Source organism: Haliaeetus leucocephalus, unplaced genomic scaffold (assembly GCF_000737465.1).
Source record: "Haliaeetus leucocephalus isolate CR32 unplaced genomic scaffold, Haliaeetus_leucocephalus-4.0 Scaffold68, whole genome shotgun sequence".
Classification (NCBI taxonomy): domain Eukaryota; kingdom Metazoa; phylum Chordata; class Aves; order Accipitriformes; family Accipitridae; genus Haliaeetus; species Haliaeetus leucocephalus.
In genome coordinates, this window is record NW_010972504.1 from 1156999 (window position 1) to 1178272 (window position 21274).

The 21274-nt window shown below is 43.1% G+C and overlaps 1 protein-coding gene across 2 annotated transcripts in view; it reads left to right on the forward strand.

The window, feature by feature from the left end:
- Positions 1–5217: 5217 nt before the first annotated feature.
- The window catches only part of KCND3 (potassium voltage-gated channel, Shal-related subfamily, member 3), a 122420-nt gene continuing 106363 nt past the window's right edge, over positions 5218–21274 (forward strand). For both annotated transcript variants that reach the window (XM_010578878.1, XM_010578886.1), the window contains exon 1: positions 5218–6326. In XM_010578878.1, coding sequence (XP_010577180.1) covers positions 5218–6326 — 1109 coding nt within the window. The remainder of the gene's footprint in view (positions 6327–21274) is intronic.

Genomic DNA, 21274 nt, shown 5'->3' on the forward strand with positions numbered 1-21274 from the left:
GCCCCTCGCCTCTCCCGCTTCTCCTCCCCTCCCTCGGGCCCGTCTGGCGGCCCCGCAGGCCCCCGGCGATAGATGAAAGTGTAGTCCCGAGCCGTGGAAGGACGCGAGGCAATGGCGAGGCAGCCGAGCTCCTGTATTTCATGTAGGTATTTTGCCTTACTTTACGGAAGTCGCTAACTATCGCTGCGGTGCATCAGTCGCTGCCGGCAGCTGCCCAGCAGAGCAGGGCAAGACGGGTTTGCTCGGATTTGGGCGTATAGTTATTTACTTAACGGAGATTCGCCGGCAAACAGATAAACGAGCAAGGATGCCGGGGCTCTGAGCGTGCGGAGTCCAACTTCTGACCGTGGATGAAAGGGGGATGCTGAGGTGGTGCCAGACTGGACTGGTAAGAGCTGCCATGGAGCAGGGCAAGCGAGAACGGCAGGACGAGGGGGAAAGGGGACAGGTGGTGGGAAGGAAGAGGGGAGGAGGAGAGAGCCAAAGATCGGTTTAAGCCTGAATTATTTAATTTTATTCCTCGGGGCAGCCTCCTGCCCTGGCTAAGGTGTTGGTCGTAGGTTCATGATGCTGGAGGAATAGCTCATTTTCTTGTCCGGGAGAAGGGACCGCTCCTGCACGGTCCCCGCCTGCCCGAGAGTCAGGGACACACGGGGAGCTCCAGGAGGGACCAGTGAAGTTCATCCCGTACTTTTCCCCCCTTTATCCCCCCCCGCCACTGCTGGCACATTAGCATGCAGGGTAGGCTCTGGGGTGTATTTAACGACTCCATTTGACAGTGCCTCTGCGAGCTCACATCGCCTTTCTTCAGTCTCGCTTCACAGCCTGCCTCCCTGGGACCAGCTGGGTCCATCTCCCTGCTGCATCCAGGCGAGCGGACTCTCCGGGACCCGGGTGCCGTTCCCAGCTGGGTTAGGCAGCGAGAGCAAAGCTCCGAGCGGTACTGGAAGGGGAGGGGGCAAAACGAGGCAAGCTCAGGCGAGAGAGGTAGGGAGAGACTCCGTCTCGGCAGTAATGAGGGAGAAGCTGTTTAGTCATCTCTCTATATATACTTTCACAATGATGATCACATTTACTGATTGCTTCTGACTGCATTTAGAGAGGGAGTCAAGAGGCAGGCAGCACAGTTCACCTTTTATCCGCAGGAGTGACTGCTCCCCCTTCCTTCCAGTTCCCCAGATGTAGCCCTACTTTTGGGTGCTGAGAGTGTCTTTCCTTGCCAGGTAAGGCATTGCTGCGAGCCAGCAAGATGGGGCTCTCTGGGCTGACTGGGAGGGAGGGGAGAAGTTTGCATGCATTTATCCTAAGCCTGTTGCTTTTGCTCCTAAATCTCTCCGACGGACTGAGAGAGTGAATGTTTTGCAGAAAGTTTTATTATCTGATGTGATTGCGAAGGGAAAGGAGTATGTGACTGACAGAGGATATCGAAGCTTTGGCTGACATATTTTGCTTTAAAGCAAATATCTCTCTGCTGTCTGAGCCTGACCCAACAAGGACAGGAAAGGAGAGAACGAATGATCTCAAGGCTCTTCACTCTCATTAGCAGTGTCTCATCAAGAAACTAACAGTATGTTTATCAGTTGCATTTTAAATCATCCCTGCCTGCTTCTAGAAAGGGAAACACTATGAGATTTTTGTTTTGTTTCTGCTTTCATGAGACTATGAAGAGACGTTTATTAAGTATGGCATTGCCAGCGGGAGCTAATGTGGTAAGAATCCATTGTTCATTTCTTGACACTTTAGGTGAATAGAAAAAACTGTGTTCTCTAAAGTTTTCCTCCAGAGCTTTACTGACCTAGCCGTGCCTGTCAGGTTTTTGTTTGAAACTGGGATGGAACCATGGTGCCCACGACGCGGCTGGAGCGCAGAGGACCTGCGGGAGCCAGCGGTGGTCGGGGAGGGACTCAGCTGGGGTCGGGAGCCCTGGGAGGGGGACAGGGGGCTCAGGCCACAAGCTTTTCTGTCAAATTTGCTTGCACCATTTCACTGTCCTCATAATTATCTAAAGAAAACAGATTCTGCTCTCTATAGATGCTGACTTTTTTAAATCAGAAGGGGGCAAATTATTTTATTTCGTGTACCAGGTCTTCTGAATGTCATCAGCAAGGTACTAATCTTTTGTTAACTAGTTCCTTTCAAATTACATGCAGAAATTGCAGTAATTGAAATGAGGAATACGTGTATAGCTAAACATATGCTTGTTAGGACTAAAGTGCATCTGTTTGCTATGTGAGCTGAAGAGACTGTCAACTGTACAGTAGATTTTGAGCCTGGCCAATTGCTTTCCGGCCTAAAAAGACTAGTTAGCAGTTACCAAACCCCAGGCATGCAGAAAAGGAGGATTCTTTCCACATTCTCTAGATAAACCAGTTACTTCACATTTTTTACTCAGCTTAGTTTGCGCAGCTCTGAATTACAAATCCAGTTCTCTCTCTCTTAATTTTCTGTCTCTTACTTTGGGGAGGGGTGGAGTTCCAAGGACTCATGGACAAGAACAAGCAAAACCTCTGTGATAGGGGATTTCATTACTCTTTTCCCTCTCAGTCTTTCAGACAATTTATAGCTGAAAAAGACTCTCTTTTTGTGTATTTTGAGGATCAAATGGGACAGACTTAATGTAACTTTGAAAATTAACCTGGGTGCACTACATTTTCTTAACCAGCTGCATCTCTTGGTCACAGAGAAATGGGAACGAAACTTTCACAGAAGAATATCCCTCTCTTTCTCTTTTGTTTTCATCTCCTGTCCATTTCATAGCTGAGATATTTATAGCTTCCCCACATACAGTATGGAAGGACCCATTTTATCTTTAAAAATTGATTTAAAAATGTGTAAGTCACTTATGAGTTACCAGTGCTTTATTAGAACAATTATATGTGAAGTATTTATAGTGCCTCAGCAGCTAATGTAGGTAACCTGGAATTTACAACCAAAGTTATAAAAGTACAGAAGAGATTTCTAACGAGGTTCCCCTGAGAAATTAGGGGAGATGAGGATCCAGTGTACTGTAGCTGGTCAGGTCACCGTACATCGCCAATCAGTCCTGGTAGAATGACTGTGGTGGTGCCGCTAATTGAAATTAAAAAGCAGAGAAGATAGTTTACCAGCAGGGAAAACAGGAATGGGATGCATTATCTTGGTCTCTTGGTTATTTGCCTGTATATATTTGGTGATTAATGAATGAAATGGTTCTCATTTTGCTGCCTCCTGTTTTGCAGTCCTGTTCTTAATGCAGTGTTTCATAAAAGTTGAAAGATCCACCACTGCTGGTATAAGAAACTGGCAGCTCTGCTGCCTGAGCCCACCGAGCCCTGGGAGATTGCCTTTCAGCTGGAGACTGGGGCATATTTTCAAAGTCGTGCGGAGAAAGTTTGCAGTGCTGTGCTCTGCCTCTTCCCCGCACAGACGAAAGAGCCTGGTCTCCAGGGCTGTCAGTCTGGCACTATTAACGCAATAAATTCCCTCTTTAGTGGGAGAGAAAAAATAGTGCATAGTAATATTGAACAATTCTTTATATGAAAATATTATGGGATGTTTGCTCCAGTGCCATGTATATAAGCAAAGTGTCTCCTTGGGATGAGCATCGCTATGGATTATTATATGTTTCGTAATTACAAAACCTCTTCCAGCAGCAGTAAGATGCTTGCACGAGGGATTTCAATTGTCCTTTAGATAGTAAAATTGCATAGAAAGATGCTCCACATTAAGGTGATGAATGTTAATGTGCCCTGAAGAGGAAGAGCATTTCTGTGAGAAGTTTAGTCATTTTCACCACAGATTGATTCCATCATTTTTTATTCAGTATTTTGATGGCCTGTTGAAATCAATAATGCTGCAGCCTTACTGGCTGGAGTGGCAGCTTTCATATAATTAAAAAACTTCAGAGTAAAACTGCCTAGAAGGATACCATGTAGAGGATGTAGTTAAGCTTTGAGGGCCTGAGTCAGTGGAATCAGTGGAATTTCCATTGATAAATTGACTTTTGATAGGGCCCTTAATGCATCTTATATGATAATGGCACCTTTCTCCAGAAAATTTTACGGTAGACTTAGAAAAACTTTAGGGAAGTGAAAGTAAATACAAGTTAAAACAAAAGTTAAATATTGTAAGAACTCTGACCAAAGATCAAAAAGAAAAAGAAAATTCATGGCTAGATCAGAACCACAATAACTACTCTAACTTCAAGAGAATGTTGGCTTCCCGTGGCTGAGGATCTGGACAACTTCGGATATTTTTCATCTAAAAATCAAGAATGCAGTGAACATACTTCATTTCAACCTAATAGTCCTTCAGTTCTTTGGCTGAAGGACTTCTGCCTCTGTTAGCTAGGAAATAAGGTTTCCTGCTGGAAGAAAGTTGTCCAGCTTTGGAGGCTTCCCTCATTCTGATGTTCTTGGTACTCAGTTGGTAGCTTAATCCATCAGCTTTCACACCTGGGATTCAGGCTTACTGTTGCTCATGTATTCTGAGCAATGTTTCCCTGAAAGTCAGAATTTTCCTTTGGTCCGGTGGAGGGATGCAATATTTCACAAGAGTAAAACCCATCTCTAAATGAAAGGGATGAGCAAAAACTTGCTGCTGAGGCCAAGTCTTTAATTAAAGGTGGAAGAAAACTAATGAAAACCAGGGAAGATTTTCTGTTTCTTTCAATTGAAAATGTTCTTAGTGCAAGATTCATTACATATTGAACTTTTTTAAGACTGGAAACCCAGCTCAGTCCAGTCGTGGCTTTTCATGGCATACAATTTCACTGGGTGAACTGCAAGCTGATTTCACTGGAGTTCCCAGCTCTTTCTTGACAGCTGTAGTTAAACTGATGAGCACATGAGGCTTACACCTGGGGAATTATGGATTAGTCTTGTTTGTAAGGAAGCAAATATAAATTAGTGTGTTTATGCTACTTTTAAAATGCTTTTAATGAGGAATCATTTGCTATTTAAAATTTCAATCTATAATAATGCCATAACCCCGCTGAGCTGATTATCATGTGCCTTGTTTAACATCATTCTTCAAATGGGAGATGAGGGCAAGCCAGTTGTTTTAAATTCTTGTGTATGTACTGATACCTGACTCTCTCACACAACGGGGCAAGACACCTCACTTGACTATGTGTTGTGTTTTTATTTTGTTCTGTATTTTAGATGGAACTGATCTGACTTCCAACAGGTCTCAGGAGCAGCCTAACTGTCTTCTCCAGTAACAAGGCCTGGGGTCATCATGGCAGCAGGAGTAGCAGCATGGTTGCCCTTTGCCAGAGCAGCCGCCATAGGATGGATGCCAGTGGCCAACTGTCCCATGCCACTGGCTCCAACGGAGAAAAACAAGAGGCAGGATGAGCTGATCATTCTCAATGTGAGTGGCAGGCGTTTCCAGACCTGGAGGACTACACTGGAGAGATACCCGGACACTCTCCTGGGCAGCACTGAGAAGGAGTTCTTCTTCAACGAAGACACTAAGGAGTACTTCTTTGACCGGGACCCTGAGGTCTTTAGGTGCATCTTGAATTTTTATAGAACTGGCAAGCTGCACTATCCCAGGTATGAGTGCATCTCTGCTTATGATGAAGAGCTTGCCTTCTATGGGATCCTCCCTGAAATCATTGGGGACTGCTGCTATGAAGAGTACAAAGACAGAAAGCGGGAAAACGCGGAGCGGCTGATGGATGACAATGACTCAGAAAACAACCAAGAAGGGTCCATGCCATCCCTGAGCTTCCGGCAGACCATGTGGCGAGCCTTCGAGAACCCCCACACCAGCACCTTAGCCTTAGTCTTTTACTATGTCACCGGTTTCTTTATTGCTGTCTCTGTGATCACTAATGTCGTGGAAACTGTCCCTTGTGGCACGGTGCCTGGGAACAAGGAGCTTCCATGTGGGGAAAGATATGCTGTGGCTTTCTTTTGCTTGGACACGGCTTGCGTGATGATTTTCACGGTTGAGTATCTGTTGAGACTCTTTGCGGCCCCAAGTCGCTACAGATTCATTAGAAGTGTGATGAGCATCATTGACGTCGTGGCCATCATGCCGTACTACATTGGCTTGGTGATGACCAACAATGAGGATGTCAGCGGAGCCTTTGTGACACTAAGGGTTTTTAGGGTTTTCAGGATTTTCAAGTTCTCTCGCCATTCCCAAGGCTTAAGAATCTTGGGCTACACTTTGAAGAGCTGTGCCTCCGAGCTTGGCTTTCTCCTCTTTTCCCTCACTATGGCAATCATCATCTTTGCAACTGTGATGTTTTATGCAGAGAAAGGGTCCTCGGCAAGCAAATTCACCAGTATTCCTGCTTCCTTTTGGTACACTATTGTAACCATGACAACACTGGGGTGAGTATTACTTTTTCTTTTACTGAGCAGCAGGCAAGCATGTACTAGGAGCTTGACTTAAGTTACTTCTAAGCATTTTCCTGGGCGCATGTTCGAAAAGGGGCTGGAACTGTTAAGGGCTTGATTGTTCTTTGCCTTACAACTTCTGCAATTTATGCTTATGTGAAGTTGTATAAAACAGAAAAAGCACTTACACCCACTTGACAAATACTTGGCGCAATGGTAAATGAGTGCAGGAGGAGCAAGGCTGTGCAGTAGCAGGTCCTGTTTCGCACTCCTTTTGCAGGAGAGAAAAGTTAATATGAGTGCGAGGGAGCTGGCAACTACAGCTGATGGGTTTTTTCAGACATTTGTTCGAGCCATAGATTTTACACAAAGTTGCTGATGTATATGTTGTCTCTCTTCATGATGTCGGTCATTGTTTCTTCACTTGACATGCCAGGAACTATAGATTTGCTGAATTCAGATGGATATTGTGGGCCACTATACTGAAAATACTCAGTGATCTCCAGGACATGATCTGTTTATTACTTAATTGAGCAGGATATGAGCTTCTTGTCTGTGTTTAGTTGTGAGTTTAAAAAATAATACAAGTATGCTGTAGCAGTTGCAGTAGAATTTCAAACATTCCCATGGACAGGTACAAAGATAATAATATCAAAGCAAGGGAATGTAGCCTGGAGGGCACTTTTTTCCGTTATATTTCATTTTTGTCTTACAGATGTTTCTACTGAGATTATAGATTTGAGCTTCTGTTGCTCTGAACTAAAACCTTTGTAAGCAGAATGACCAAGCCCTCACCCTGACGGCGTTATGTAAAAGAAAGTAGGCATCACAGGCTGCTGCTTCAGTCAGTCACAAAGTTATGATTGAATGCAAACTCTTAATTCCACACATCAGAACAATATACTAAGTTTGTAGTTACTTTGCAAAGAGTATTCCCACTGGAGAGTTCACAGAGTTTAATATTCAGATGTAGACAATTCTCATTCCTGTAATACGGTGACCACTTTTTCTCTAAACTGCTTTTGATTTTAAACACTTCTCTGTGCCTATTATACATGAACAGGCTCACAGTAGCACTTTTAAATTATTAAAATCATAATTCAGCTGTCAGAAAGGCACAGAATCTGAGCATATGACAACTGCAAGTCTGAATTTGTTCATTAAGTGAAAATGTAGAACATGTTTGTCATAGTCACCAGAAGATCCCTTTTTCCTCCTTTTTAACATCTAAGCAAAGTTTGCAAGTTCATATGGCAAAAGCTAAGTTCCTTACCCTGGAAAAGAAGTCAGTGCTTACTTGGAAATCGAAGCTGGGCTTTGGATCCCAGCACTCCCCCACACCCTGTGGTTCAGCTTTCCATATTCTGACTGGTCCGTACTGGTCAGTTCCCACCCTCCTGTCCCCACCATCATATCTGAGCAGCTTCAGAGGGACACCTGTCCTGGGTGGCTTGTTTACGCGACCTCTCCATGAGTGGGAAATGCATGAAAATACGGTTCTATTTTCTGGTTTCTGCTTAATAATGATCGCACCTATCTGTCTATCTACACTCGCTTATGCACATTCACACATATGTTGTTACATGTTTGTGACAGGAAAGTTGGGGTCAAGGAAACGTTTGGTGTTGGTTGGGAACAAACCCTCTTTGTGAAATACATGCAGAATGTGCTGTAGTGCCATTGAGTATTCCTGTCAGCGCAGTGACTTGGTCTTGTTCTCTTTCCCTTCCTTTCTGAACGCATGGATAGACAAACCAGAGTGCTCCTGAGGACTTTCAACTGTTCTCAGTCTGTTGTAATCACAGAAAGTATAGATGAATAAGTGCTTTAAATGAGTTGACAAGAATTTAAAAAATTAGATATTTAAACATGGCTTCGTAAGAGTTCATTGAAAAGGGACCTATAAAATGCTGTCAAAACCTTTAAGCTTAAACTTCTAGTATTACCAATTTGGGATTTTTGTTGCAGGATTTTAATTAAAATAGGTGTCTTTAGCAAATAGTCTTATCAGCTAAGTTTAGAGTTGTATTACAGATTTACAAGGAACTCAGAAACCTTGATAACAGCAGACCTCAAAGAGCCGCGGTGCTCTCGGACAACACCTGTCTGCCCACGGCCGCATTCACCGGGCACCTGGCGCTTCCTTATCCAAGCACCTGAAGGCAAACACTGTCCGCTGGGTTGCCCAAAACCTCTGCTAGAAAGAGAAGTTGCTACTATGAGCCTTAAACACCTAATTCCTGCCAGACCAGCTCCGCAGAGCGCCGGCCGGACCGCCTCGGAGAGGCACTTTTTGGAGCTGGTCAGGACAGTGGTGGGGTCCCAGCCGCGCAGGTGCAGGGTCAGCACCGGTGGAGCAAGGCACCGGCGGTGCCAGCACCAGCCCTTGGCTCCTGCAACAGCTCTCACCCACGGCTTGGTATCACGGCACAGAAATTCATGAACTCTAGAAACAACACTTTTGGCCTTAGGTCATTTCCACCTTCCTGACTCCCACCATGTGGTGTGGGTGGTTAACATCTCCTGGCCCCCTTCATTTCCCCATAAGTCCTTTCAGTTTTGACAAACTGGCATTTTCATACAATGTTTCATATACATACCTCTTCAGAAGTAATTTCAATGTATTTGGAAGGATCTTGTTACTAATGAGAGTACTGGCAATTCCTATTGCACAGGCATTGCCAAAAATGCAGCCAAAGTCTCTAACGTGCTTCTTAATACATCAGACTTTGCCTAGTTAGTGGTTGCCACTTCACTGCTTGCCTTTCAGCAATGCTCAGAGCTTTTATGAATGTCTTAAATATTTTCTGCCATTTGCCTTTAAAAATTCAGCCAGCATTTAAAATAAGAAATTATAAAGCACAATGGTTTTTAACTCAAATCTATACACATACGTATGTATTTTTTGTTTTGAACACTGAAACATTTAAATCCAGATGAGTGAACGTTTCCCTGACGCTGGAATGCCACCATTGCTTGTGACAGAATGCTTTATAAAACGTGATTTGGAACACGCAGGGTAACTTTTCGCATGTTATTAAGACATCAAAAAATTAGGTCCATTTATATAAAAGGGAAAGTTTACTTACAACAAACAAGGCTAGCATTAGGAAACCATTAACTCTCCTACTGTACTGTACATCAGCTGCTGTTATTCCAGATTCGTAAGTATCTTTAGGATACAACTGAATTTCCAGATTGACCCACAAATGAATAGCAATAAAAGTGCATTTCTTCTGAAGGTGAAGCACCGTATAAAATAGAATAAGGGCTACTTTTGGTGGGGTTACTATGCAAATCAATTTTGAGGAATCCAGGACGACTTGCAAGCTCCTTTAGGTAGTTAACAACCCAAGGAGACAGGTACAACAGTTTTTCTGGAGTGGGAAACAAAGAAAAGGAATTAAATTATACTGACCCCGCATCTCTGATCCCTCTGCTGTGCTCATCAGCCCTGGATTAACAGAGGCTGTTTTTAATTTAGCACGATTTAAATTTTGCTCAGGAGGTTTTATAATGAAAGCATTATTCTTGGGTGCATCTTAAATCAATCTGAATTACTGAAACAACTATTCAAAATTAATTCAAAATCAGCTGTCCAATTCATGCAGAAACATTTTTCTCAAGAGGCCAACAGCTACCCATCTTCCCTCTTGCCCTTGTCTAAAACACCAATACAATACATATTAGCTTTGCCAGCACCCTCTCTTTGTTCTGCAGGAGGTTTTGACCCCAGGACCCTCCATCTCAGTAATGCAAGCACTGGTGAAAGCAGCGGAGGAGCACAGTGCTGGTTCCCTTCGTTAGCATTCATGTCCCTGCCTTGGTTTTTAGCTAACTTGATACGCAATACACACCAGTTTTACATCTATATAGAGACAGTTTAATTATCATAAATTTTGTTACTCTGTTACCAGCGTATTGGTTTTATTCACTTTTAAATAGCTTTTGGTTGCGGATGGGGCAGCCTCATGTTTCGCTGCCCATCAGCACACACCACAAACACGGCTGTGGTACGAGACCTCTCTCACGCTACTAAACCCCACATCATTTTTGCCCAGAGCCCATATTTTTCTGAGCTTTTTATAGCTGTTTTCATTTCACCTGACAACAGCAGTATGTTTCAGACTCTCGGGCAGTGTCTGCGACCTGCAACGTAGGCAGCACATTGTAGTTGTGAAAACCGAAGTGCCACATCTACCTGCACCATCCCGGGGCACGGCGAGGGTCCCAAGGGCCCTGCAGAGCATCGCAGCGGGGCTCCCCGCCGTGTCCCGGCCTGGGGGATGCCCGAGTGGAGCACCGGCACCCCGAGCAGGCGGTGTCAGCACCCCCCATCCCCACCACAGCTGGGAGCAGACTGGAGCAGAGAAGGGGGAAAAACCTGCCGTATATCCTGGAGGGAATGGTCACTGAGCAGTGACCAGGAATGGCCACAGAAGTGGCCAAGAAACCAGCAGTATTGAGGACCAAGGAACGTTGTTGATGGATTTTGTTCTGGATTGAGCTTAGGGTATGCTGTGTGATTTTCTGTTGCCTAATGAAGGCTGAGCTCCCACAGCTCAGCGCCTCGGGGTGGTCCTAGGAGAATCTATCTTCTGTCTGACTGTCTCCCTTACAATTTGCAAGAACATAATGGTTTCAAGAACACTATCCCTCTTTCAGATTCGGCTGCACTGGTCAATGAGTTTGAAAGACACACATCAGTGCACTTGGACAACACAGTCCTATCTATATAATTCATTTAAGGAACCAGGTTAACGCTAGGAAGTCAATAAAACAGACGTGCTGGCCTGGTTATGTCAACAGCCTGATCTGGAGCAAGATCTGAAATTTCTTACAGTTTTTATTAGCTGAGTGCTTAGAGAGCAGGGATTTGGGGGTAGGGGTCTATTTTGGTTTGTCTTGGCTCAAGCCGATAGCCTGTGGTTCTGCAAAACATGGGTCAGACAGAGCACGAGAGAACTGACACCTAATCAACCCCTCTGAAAGAAACATCGTTCTTTGTTTTGCTTATTCCTTGGACTTTCTTTTTTACTGGTATTCAATCATGGACAAGAAAGGGGATGAAATTTAAGTAGTGAAATAGCATGTGAAATACTTGCTGCCAAACTGTGGACAGCTGGACTAGCATGAACTTATTACTGACCGCGTTTCTTGCAAATGCTGCCAGCTACCGTGTGAACAGAGATCTCTTTGCAGTTATTTCTCCAATGCAAAGTACTGAAACCACTCAAGCTGATAGTAACCTTCATTCACCCTCCTTCATGCCAACTAAGAGGAGTTTGCAAAGTAAGGAAAATAATAAATCATCTCTGGAGCGCTGCCATTCCCGGCTTCTCCGGAAAGATTGCTGTTTGGCCCAGTAATCATATTGTGCGTGTCAGTACTTCAGTAACTGCCATTAAACTGAATCAGAAAAATTGCTTTAATAGAAACACTACTTTGCATATTTAACATCATCGATGGAAAGACGGATGAGATGTGGGATATTTCCTTTGTAAAGCAAGGCGCTAAAATTTCATCACCGTTTCCCACACAGTCAACAATTCTTATATCCACAGGCCAAAGAACTGCTTGAATTTAATATACAGAAAGTCCAATCAAACAATGAATTGATGGAGCTACAGAAAGAAGCCATTTTCCTGAGCTTTCGTTCTCTTGATTCCAGCTTCATCTTATACGAAATGTGTATCAATTTTCTTCTCCTAATGGATTTACAGATACTGTGTGTGAAATGTCTTTGTATCAGAAACTTACAGATGGAACCTTTTCCCTTCACTATCTTGATGTAAATCTCAGGCAAGCATCTCATTTTTGAGCTATTTGTATTCACCAGAACCCCAGAAGTATTAAAATACCTTTATTCATTCTCAGAGCAAGTGGAATTCACTGGATTTTTCTCTCTCATTAAAAAAAAAAAATTTACCTGTCCTTAGGCTTTTTGTGGCTTTGGATATTTGTAATGATTGCACGTATGTGCTCATGCACCATTTTTAATGTGCAAGACAAAATAACTTTCCTTTGGGGTAAACTCATTGTGTGAGAAGCGAATTATTTTGAATAAGGCCAAGTAATGGTACTGACTAAAATTGTAATGTGACTGCTAAATTTACCAATGGAAGCCTTGGCAGAGATGCATCTATAGCAACTGATTTACGATTTTTTTCTAAGCTCCTCTTTCTTTCTTTTTTTCCCTTTCTTTCTAGCCTGCATCACTGTAAGTGCCCGAGAAATACAGATTAAAGATAACATTGTATTTTCATTGGAGATGAAGGGAAGTGATTGGCTTGCTGACTGGATCTGAGCTATTTTTAGTCTCATAAAATGATAATTTCATAACAGCGCTGACCCAGTAGAAGTAATTAGTTTACAGACATCAGCTGAAAATAAGGGACAGAGTAGCCACTGTCAGTCAGAAAGCAGGGAAAGGGGAAGTGAAGTTAAAGGCCCTGCAACAAATCAGCCAAAGCTAATTACGTCTCTTAGCTGATTACAGCCCATACAGTTGGAATCAGTTTTCGGTGTGAATGGCGGAGCACAGGCGAGCACAGAGGGACTTTCTGAGCGACCCGTGCCCTGCAGCCCCTCTGGCCAGAGGTTAATCCTCTACCCAGCCGGCTGCCAACAACCGCCCTCACCCGTTACAGATGCCGCCTGTATGTACATCACACCCTTACCTAGACTTTCCTACCTGGCACGGATTTAGCATGGGGCACCTAAAATATGAAATGAAACTCCTGCCCCACATTAGTATTAGGAAAACAATATGAGACATTTTTATTGCAATTTCTTAAGGGATCTGCACGTTCTGGGTGGCTGAAGCCAGAATGTGGGAATAGCTGTGACCAAAACCAGGTTATTTCTAGGCTGTAGAAGAGTTTCCCAGGCACTGTAAGGAAACCACCTCATTAAAAAATAAGAAAAAAAAAAATACCAAAAGTGTAAGATAAACAGAGAAACTTTTTCTCAGTGTCAAGCAGCACTCTTCCCTGCCACCCATCACACTTACAGCTGGACTCCAATCTCGGGTACCACGGCGCTCTCAGTGAACATTAACACTGCTACCTGTGTAAACCAGTATGGTTTCAGTGGAAGCAGCGTATTATTTGCATTGAAGGCAGGCCATGTCTTCCCACCCTTCATTCCAGTCCACACAGAAGTACACAGGGACGGAGCTGCCAAAGTGCGTTATCAGAGGACGTAGCAGGTTTATTTATTTTTAAGGCAGCACAAGCCTCAGAAATGGCGATACCTGAACCTAGCAGCTGGTTTTTGCACTGCTCATGGAAGTGCTCTGGCAATGTGCTTTTGTGCATGACCCTGGCAGCCAGAGGACCCATGGGTCGGCCATGGCCACCTCTCAAGGCTCACCAAAGGGTGCTGGCAGCTGCAGCGATATCCCACGGTGAGCATCAAGACTCAGAAGTTGAAGAAGAAAAGAGCTACAATTAGGTAATTTATCCATTGCCCTCCCGCTCTCGCTGCTTCAACATCCAGCACAGAAAATTTTTTTCTGTCAAACTCTACCACATCCACTGTGAATTTATTAATATTTTCCTTCGGTGCAGGCAGCTTGCTGGATGTTTTTCCTGCAGACCAGGAAGACAGGCAGGGTTCAGCAGAGCTCTGCCTTCTCCTGGACAGGCAATGCCTGCAGAAACAGATTGTGCCTATTTAACTATTTACCACTGCTACATTAGAGCACATTCAAGGGCTGTAATTCACCTCTTAAAGTTACAAGTAAGTGTGGAAGAGTTATTTTAAAATCAATATCTAACAGAATGCCATTGTTCCAACATTAAAACCTGCTGGGAAATTACTAGGAGGCATGTGGCAAGTCAAATCACTGCCTGCCAGAGGAGGAAACAATTCATTACTCCTTTAAAAGGTGCAAGTCTTTACTGGCTTTTCATTCTGGTTTGCAGCTTCAGAAATTACGCTGGAGCATCTGGCTCTTTCTTTCCCTCATTCTTTCGTGATTTCACTCTTTTGTTCCGGCTCTACATTGTGGACTTTTTCTTACTTTCTGCACGGGGCCGTGAGGGGTTTGGGTCTGGGGACAAGCACTGCAATGGCATTGTCACTGCTGTCACTCCTCCTGATGGAGAGTGGCACTCTCCGTATGAATTATCTCTCACCTATAAAAGCATCTGCAACAACAACAAAACAAAATGGGCAGCCACTCAAAGTCATTTTCCGAGCAGGCTCTTCACTGCTCGGGTTCAGGAGAGCCATTGAGCAGATCGCCTGGGGAAGCCTGCTGCTTTAATCTTGGCCTGCCATCTGCAGCAAAATTAAAACACACATCAGCTTTAGCTTTTTGCCTTCAGGACTTTGTGAAATTTGGCTGATGTACATCCCCAGAAAGCCCTTGAGAAAGGATTGTTTGCTTCTGAAGAGAGTAGTCCTGTGGAACCAGGCTACGGGCCCCTGAAACCTAAGCTTAAACAGAGATGCAGTGGTCTCAGTGCAACCGTGCTGCGGAGTGTCCTAATAACAAGGTCAAATAATTCAAGCAATAAGTCTTACACGTATGGAGGGAAGCAGCTGCTATTATTGAACGTGCACCATGTACGGGTTTGCTGAATGCTCGTGCGGCAGCATGACAGAAATAACACCCTGCACCCACAAACCTCGCCCAACCTGCCTTGCAGCAGGCAGGAGTGAAAGCTGCTGGATTCACTTTTAACAGCTCCTGTTAATCAAACAACCCATCCTCAACATTGTGAAGCACCCTTAGCTTTTTATTATGGGTAATTATTTTTCATGTACTTACTGCTTTATTCTTTCAGTATACGTGACTCCCCTTTGCCATCTAAAAGACACAAACTGCTGCTGTTTTTCTCATCTTGCCTGTAGACACTGGGTTTCACATCAGATGTGAAAACAGCGGATGATAAAATCTTGAGTCACTTTCAGCCTTTAATGTTTAAATGCACAGACTTGATAACGAGATTTCACCCCACAACCAGACAGCCCCTTTTTTTCTCTCTCCTTCTTCTAAGGAAAACACTTCTTACTATTATTTAATTCTGCTTATTTTCTCATTTGGTTGCCACAATCCTCAATTCCATGTCTGTATGCTCTACATGCACTTTTGGGGTGTAATTTGGAGATAACACGTCATCAGCAGTACACACTTTCCTCTATATTTGTATGACCTGAAGCACAAGGGAGCCATCCTCCTTAAATATTAATTACAGTCACTATGGTAAGAGCAAAAATAGCACTTTATTTTTCAATTGAAAAGGATAATGCAAGCCAGCTATTCTTGCAACCTAACGCTTGGCAGAAGTAAGCTATCTTCAAAAGGAAAGCTAAGATGAGAGAAAGCTGCTCTGAGCTGCTTTCTCCTAGAGTCCATCTACTTCAGTCTTAGTTTGGATCAGGAATGCTCTTTGGAAGCAAACTCAATCATCCTGTCCTTGCTGCAGTTTGGCTCACAGTGCAAAGAGGTTTCAGAGCATGCAAACTGCATTCCTTCTGGATGAAATACAACTGGAAGATGCACTCCAGGAATGCACCTAATGCGCCCTTACTCCTAATGGCCATTCAGTCCATGGACCAGACTAGGACTAGTCTAAAATTAATCCTCCCCAAGATGTGTACACTAGGGGTGTTTAGTCCCCTGCACCAGCTCAGCTCCGATTGAGCCACACTACCTGCTAATGCAGATATAAACTTATTCTTTCCCTGCAATTGATTTCAGAACTCATTCTCAATTATAATCCTGTTATAGTGTCTTTTGAGGTTTACATAGTTTCTTGGCCTTTTGTCATCAATATTAAATTGAGAAAAGCTCCAATTGCTTCTTTCTGCCTCTTCAGAGAGAAGACAGGAGTAGGCTGTTGTCGATTTAACAGACTCTGACACCTCCGTTACTCCACTGCATGAGAGCCTTTTTCTAGTAATCAGTGTCTGAAATGAGTAGAAACAGGACTTAAATTTACCACTTTGAACATGAATCAATGAAGCATTATTGCCAACACACATCCTTCACTGTCACACATTTCAGTTGTGCTGTTGGTTCAGGAAGATTTAAAACCCTGTCTCCCACCCAGCTTTGCACCTGTGAGATATCCTTTTTATCAAGCTCACTCTCTGATCTCTGCATAATTAACCAAAATATGAAATCCCTAGCTTCTGCCATGCACGTGTGTGCTTTAAGACTTCCTGCAAGACCACTAGATTGTGTACAGATGGGCAATCACGGTCAGCTCACAGGAGGCAATCACAACTTTTACTTGGTGCCTCTTTCGTTTTCCTGCCTACTTACATCTGCCTAACCGTCTGTTCATCAATCCAGGGAGCATCCATCATGTAATAGGATGAGTCCTACTGAGTCAGACACTCTGCTTCAGTTCATGAAATGAGTTGGCATGATATTCTAGCCTTGGCACGCTAGATGCAAAAGACTTCAGCCCTTTTAGATATTTTTCTGCTACAGAGGAATAGCAGGCCAGATTAAATAATAGAAACATTCATTCAGCAAGACAGCTGTTGAACAAAAATATTCAAAACAGATGAAATCAGGTAAAAGTCATCTCTCTTGCTGAGGGTCAAAACAAGTAGAAAGCTGGGCTGAAGGGATACAAGATTTTGGGCTGCAGAGGGCTGAGCAGGATGAATTCCACCACTAATGAGCTTAGTGAATAAGCTCATTACCTAACGAGCTCTATTGAACAAGCTTGATTTCCAGCCTAGGGAAAGCCTTCTGAATAGATAAAACATAGGTAAACAGCTCCATCAGTTTACACACAGAAGACATATCTGTAGCTCAAGAGCAAAGTCACGGGCATTGTCAGATTCTTTCCTGAAGGTGTAGATGTCAGGATGGATCAGAAAAGCAACAAACGGTAGAAGCTCTTTTCCAGTTTTGACCTTTCTTTACAAATTCTGATACAAACAAGGAGGCATACCAACATGACTGGTTAACACACACACATCCTGATAACCTTCCTTCGGCATTAACATAGGACTGTTATACCCTCCATGTAAGACATCACAGAGCTGGACTAGGTAACCTCCAGAGGTCCTTTCTGACCAAAATTATTCTACAACTGTATGAACAAATGCTCCTGAAATGGCGCGTATCTGTGGATGTCCATCTGAAACCCCAACCTTGCTTTTGTGGCCTGGGAAGACATGTCAGATCAGATGCCAATTTAGAGGTCTTGCCAAATGGCCCAAAGGAAATCTCACATCCGCAGTGTCTTGTGGACAATTTATTACCCAGAAAGGTAGGAGTCTTGAAGTATCTAGTCTGTAAGGAATGGTCCATCAGGTACCCACATGCTGTTTAGCATAATTTTCAATTCTTTTGGCTTGGAAGTGAAAGAAGAAAATGAAATTTTAGAAGAAGAGACTAGATCTACAGAAGTTGAAAGAAAAATCTTTAAATCTTAATTTTGTCTTCTATATAGTAACACTTGCATTTATTTTTAACATGTTTTTTCTTAGATTTTCAGCAGATACTGAAGTATTGTTTAAACTATTCAGCTCCTACAGTTGTGCCCCTCTCAGACACTGCCACTGTCCATCCTTTGTCTATTATTGTCTGAGCAGAGCTAGAAGTGTTTGAAGAGGAAAAGGGAAGGAAAAAGTCTGAACTTTGCAGTAAAAAATAACTGCTAGTTTGGCGGGAGATAAAGATTTTTAGGAGAAAACAGGTGTTCAGTCTCTAAAACTATATATATTTAAACCTATGCATGCATGCCCTCAAGTGCACATCACAGGGTAAATAGACATGCACACAGCTCGCTTGTACATGTCAGGATATATTCACATGATTGCAGCATGAAAGTCTGGCACCAAATGTACTGTGAACTGAAAATGAATTTCAGCAGCTTTTATGATTCATTTTTTGTCAGAAACAAAGGAGGCGTCTGTAGCTGCCTCGTTAGCCGTGTCCAGGGGGGTTCGTTTGCTACTGCAGCACATAAAACGTGCTACTCAGGCGAGGCTGTGGCTATGTGCGTCTTTCCAGGACTGCTTTATTGACAGCTTTGACAGCCCCTTGCAATTTCATCTATGTAAATAATTTTTAATGGTTCTGCCCACTCTGATTACAATGTGTATCGGGAGTAACTTCATTACAGTCAGTGAGTCACACCAGTGAAAAACGAGTGTCACTGACAGCTAAACTGGGCTCTGTGGATTTGAATAGGTCGGGGTGTAATTTGGGAGACATGTTATGCACTACTTTTATGGGAAAGTCATTATGGCAAGAGATGCCTTCTGGTGTCAGGTCCTCCACAGAGCAGTATCTCATCTTTCATGTTTACCAGTGCTTTCCTTGGACATCCCGTGAAAAGCAGCAATTTCCAGCTCGCAGTATTAGATGCACGATAGTTAAAGCACTTAAGAAAACTGCTGGACGGAATTTGTGTGCCATTAATAACTGCTTCCCTGGCAATATCAAAACAGAGTGGGCAGGCAGTGCATCTACTACCTATAGCATTTGACTATACAACAAATTAAATCCACCCATCAAATCATCACAAACTGAGAGAAAGGGCATTTATCTGAACATCTGTGCATATTGAATGCTTTATCTGCAATGTGAAATACTTATGATGAAACCTATTGGTGACTAAAAGCATGTCAGACAAGGATTTGTGGAATTTTGTAGGAAATAAGCATAGCTAATGCACCCTGCACTCAGAGCAGTGATTTCAGAGGATGGGCAGGCAAACAGACAAATGAAACCATCAGCCGCAGCAGCATGCAGACAGACACATGGGACACCACACAGCTGTTAGGCAGTAACAGCACCTTTGCTGAACTTGGTTTACAATATCAGACAGCTTAACACAAATGAATGCTGATAGTATTAGTGCAACCCAATAAAGGAGTAGGAGTTATCTGGCAGTGCTAGTTGAGTATGTCCAAGTAGGAGCGTTTACCTTGACGTGTCCCATCTAATTGATTACTCTTAGCTTGTTCCCAACCTCATCGCTGGATTGCACAGAAAGATCCACCTCTTTCTCTAAAGGTTGGCATCACATTTGATACAGGATACCATAAAATATGTTGTAGAAGTAGGATGTCTTGTGTCCTGCATTTCTGGACAATGTTTCTCCCTCATGAGCTGTCACAGTGGCTTAGCATAATGGGCTTCTGAAGGCCAGATATAACTGCCAAGGGACAAGGTGAAGGGGTTTTTAGACAGCCGCAACCACTTCCCTCATCCAGCCCTATCACCAGGGAAAGATACAAATGAAAGTACAACAGCATCTTTGCTTCTGTGCAAGCTCTCACTATGACTCAGGACAAAAAGCTTCATGTGAGCAAGGCAAAATTATGATAACTTTGTGCTTCCCATAGCAACCTTCGGCAGGCATTTGGGAAGGACCTGATGACCATCTGTCAATTAGCTGTATGAATTTCTGTGCCAGGATTTGCAAAGTCAAGTGAGACTTAGATTCCACCTCTGGCTGTGCAATGATGACAGAGATCCAAAGTTTTCTTCACTGTGCTCTGCTCTTCCGGACACCTGAAAGCAGTTGCCAACCATTGGGCAATGAACTTTATAGACAGAAAAAACTCTGATACGCTGAATCCCCAGCTATCTGGAATTTAATCAGGTAAACATGCCCAGTCAGGTATCCCTCTCATCCCACACTTGGATCGCTCCAGTTACAATTCTGCTGCAAGACAGGCACCGTCACCACCGCACAGCTGAAAGACCAGAGGTCCAGAGAGAGCAGGTGACCTGACAGTGGTCATACAGTAAGTATATCAGTAGTCAGCTCAAATGGCTTACTTCCAAATGTGCAATGCAATCTAAATAAAATATCAAAGAACTCGATCTCCTCTCACAGATAAAAGGAGAGAATGGTGAAAAAAATCACACAGAATTTTAGATGACAGAATAAAAGATGTTCTACAGGTCTGTGTTTTCCTGCTTTATAGGGAAAGACTGAAAATGATTTAGCAAAATGCAAACAGAAGTTGTTTCTTTCCCAGACGCTGATTTATTATTTAATGCTAAAATACTATAAATAAAAAATCTGCATAATCATCGAGCCAAGAAATGTATGCATGCATGTAAAGAAACACATGCACATCTCAACAGACTCTGCCAAAAGGTTGTCATCGGCTCAGCCTGCGGATGGGCTGTTCCTGTTGGTGTTAGTGAATTAGCAAAGCAGTTATGTCTGTTCCACACTTGGCTCACCTATCATGAGCTTGCAAGTATTTCTGTCACTGTACTGGCCTTTCCTCATATTAAACTTTGCCCATAATTTATCAGTTTTAATTTGTTATAGCTATACATTTTGCCAGAAGAAAAACCAGTTCATCTGTGAACCACACAGTACTTTGAACTAGAAAGTGGGATGTCTGTGTCTCAGGCAGTTGGGCATTCTTCAAAATTTGACCCAGCAACTGCATATATGTACTTTGTGACAGGCACTGCCACATAGCATGTAAAATGTTAAATAGCAGCAAAATTAGTCCATTTAAGTTACAATACCATGTAAGGTTTTGAGCTTTTACTATGTAATGCATTTTAAAGTATTCTTGGGTAGGCTGTTCTATGTTAAAATTAGATTTTTACCAAAACCTGGCCTACAAAATATAGCCCAAATACTTAGCATAACAAAACATAATCATAGGATTCAGTTTGCCATCTAAGATGCAATGCATCCTGTAGATCTTTTTTTCCCACTTATCTTTTAAATGCAATTTTCTGTCCCACTCTGTTGAAGACCAGGTTAAATCAATAAAATAAAATTAGCATTGTAATGTCATATCTTGTGGCAAAAGACTAATGTTGGTTCTAGTCAGTAGCTGTAAAAGTGATAAACCCAAACCAGATTTCATGTAAACATGCAGGTCTTTGACTGTGTTTATCTATGTCACTGCTTGACTATGGAATAAGGCACTGAACCGCACTGACACCAGACTCCGACTTTCAGCAGTTCCAGATTTGTCAT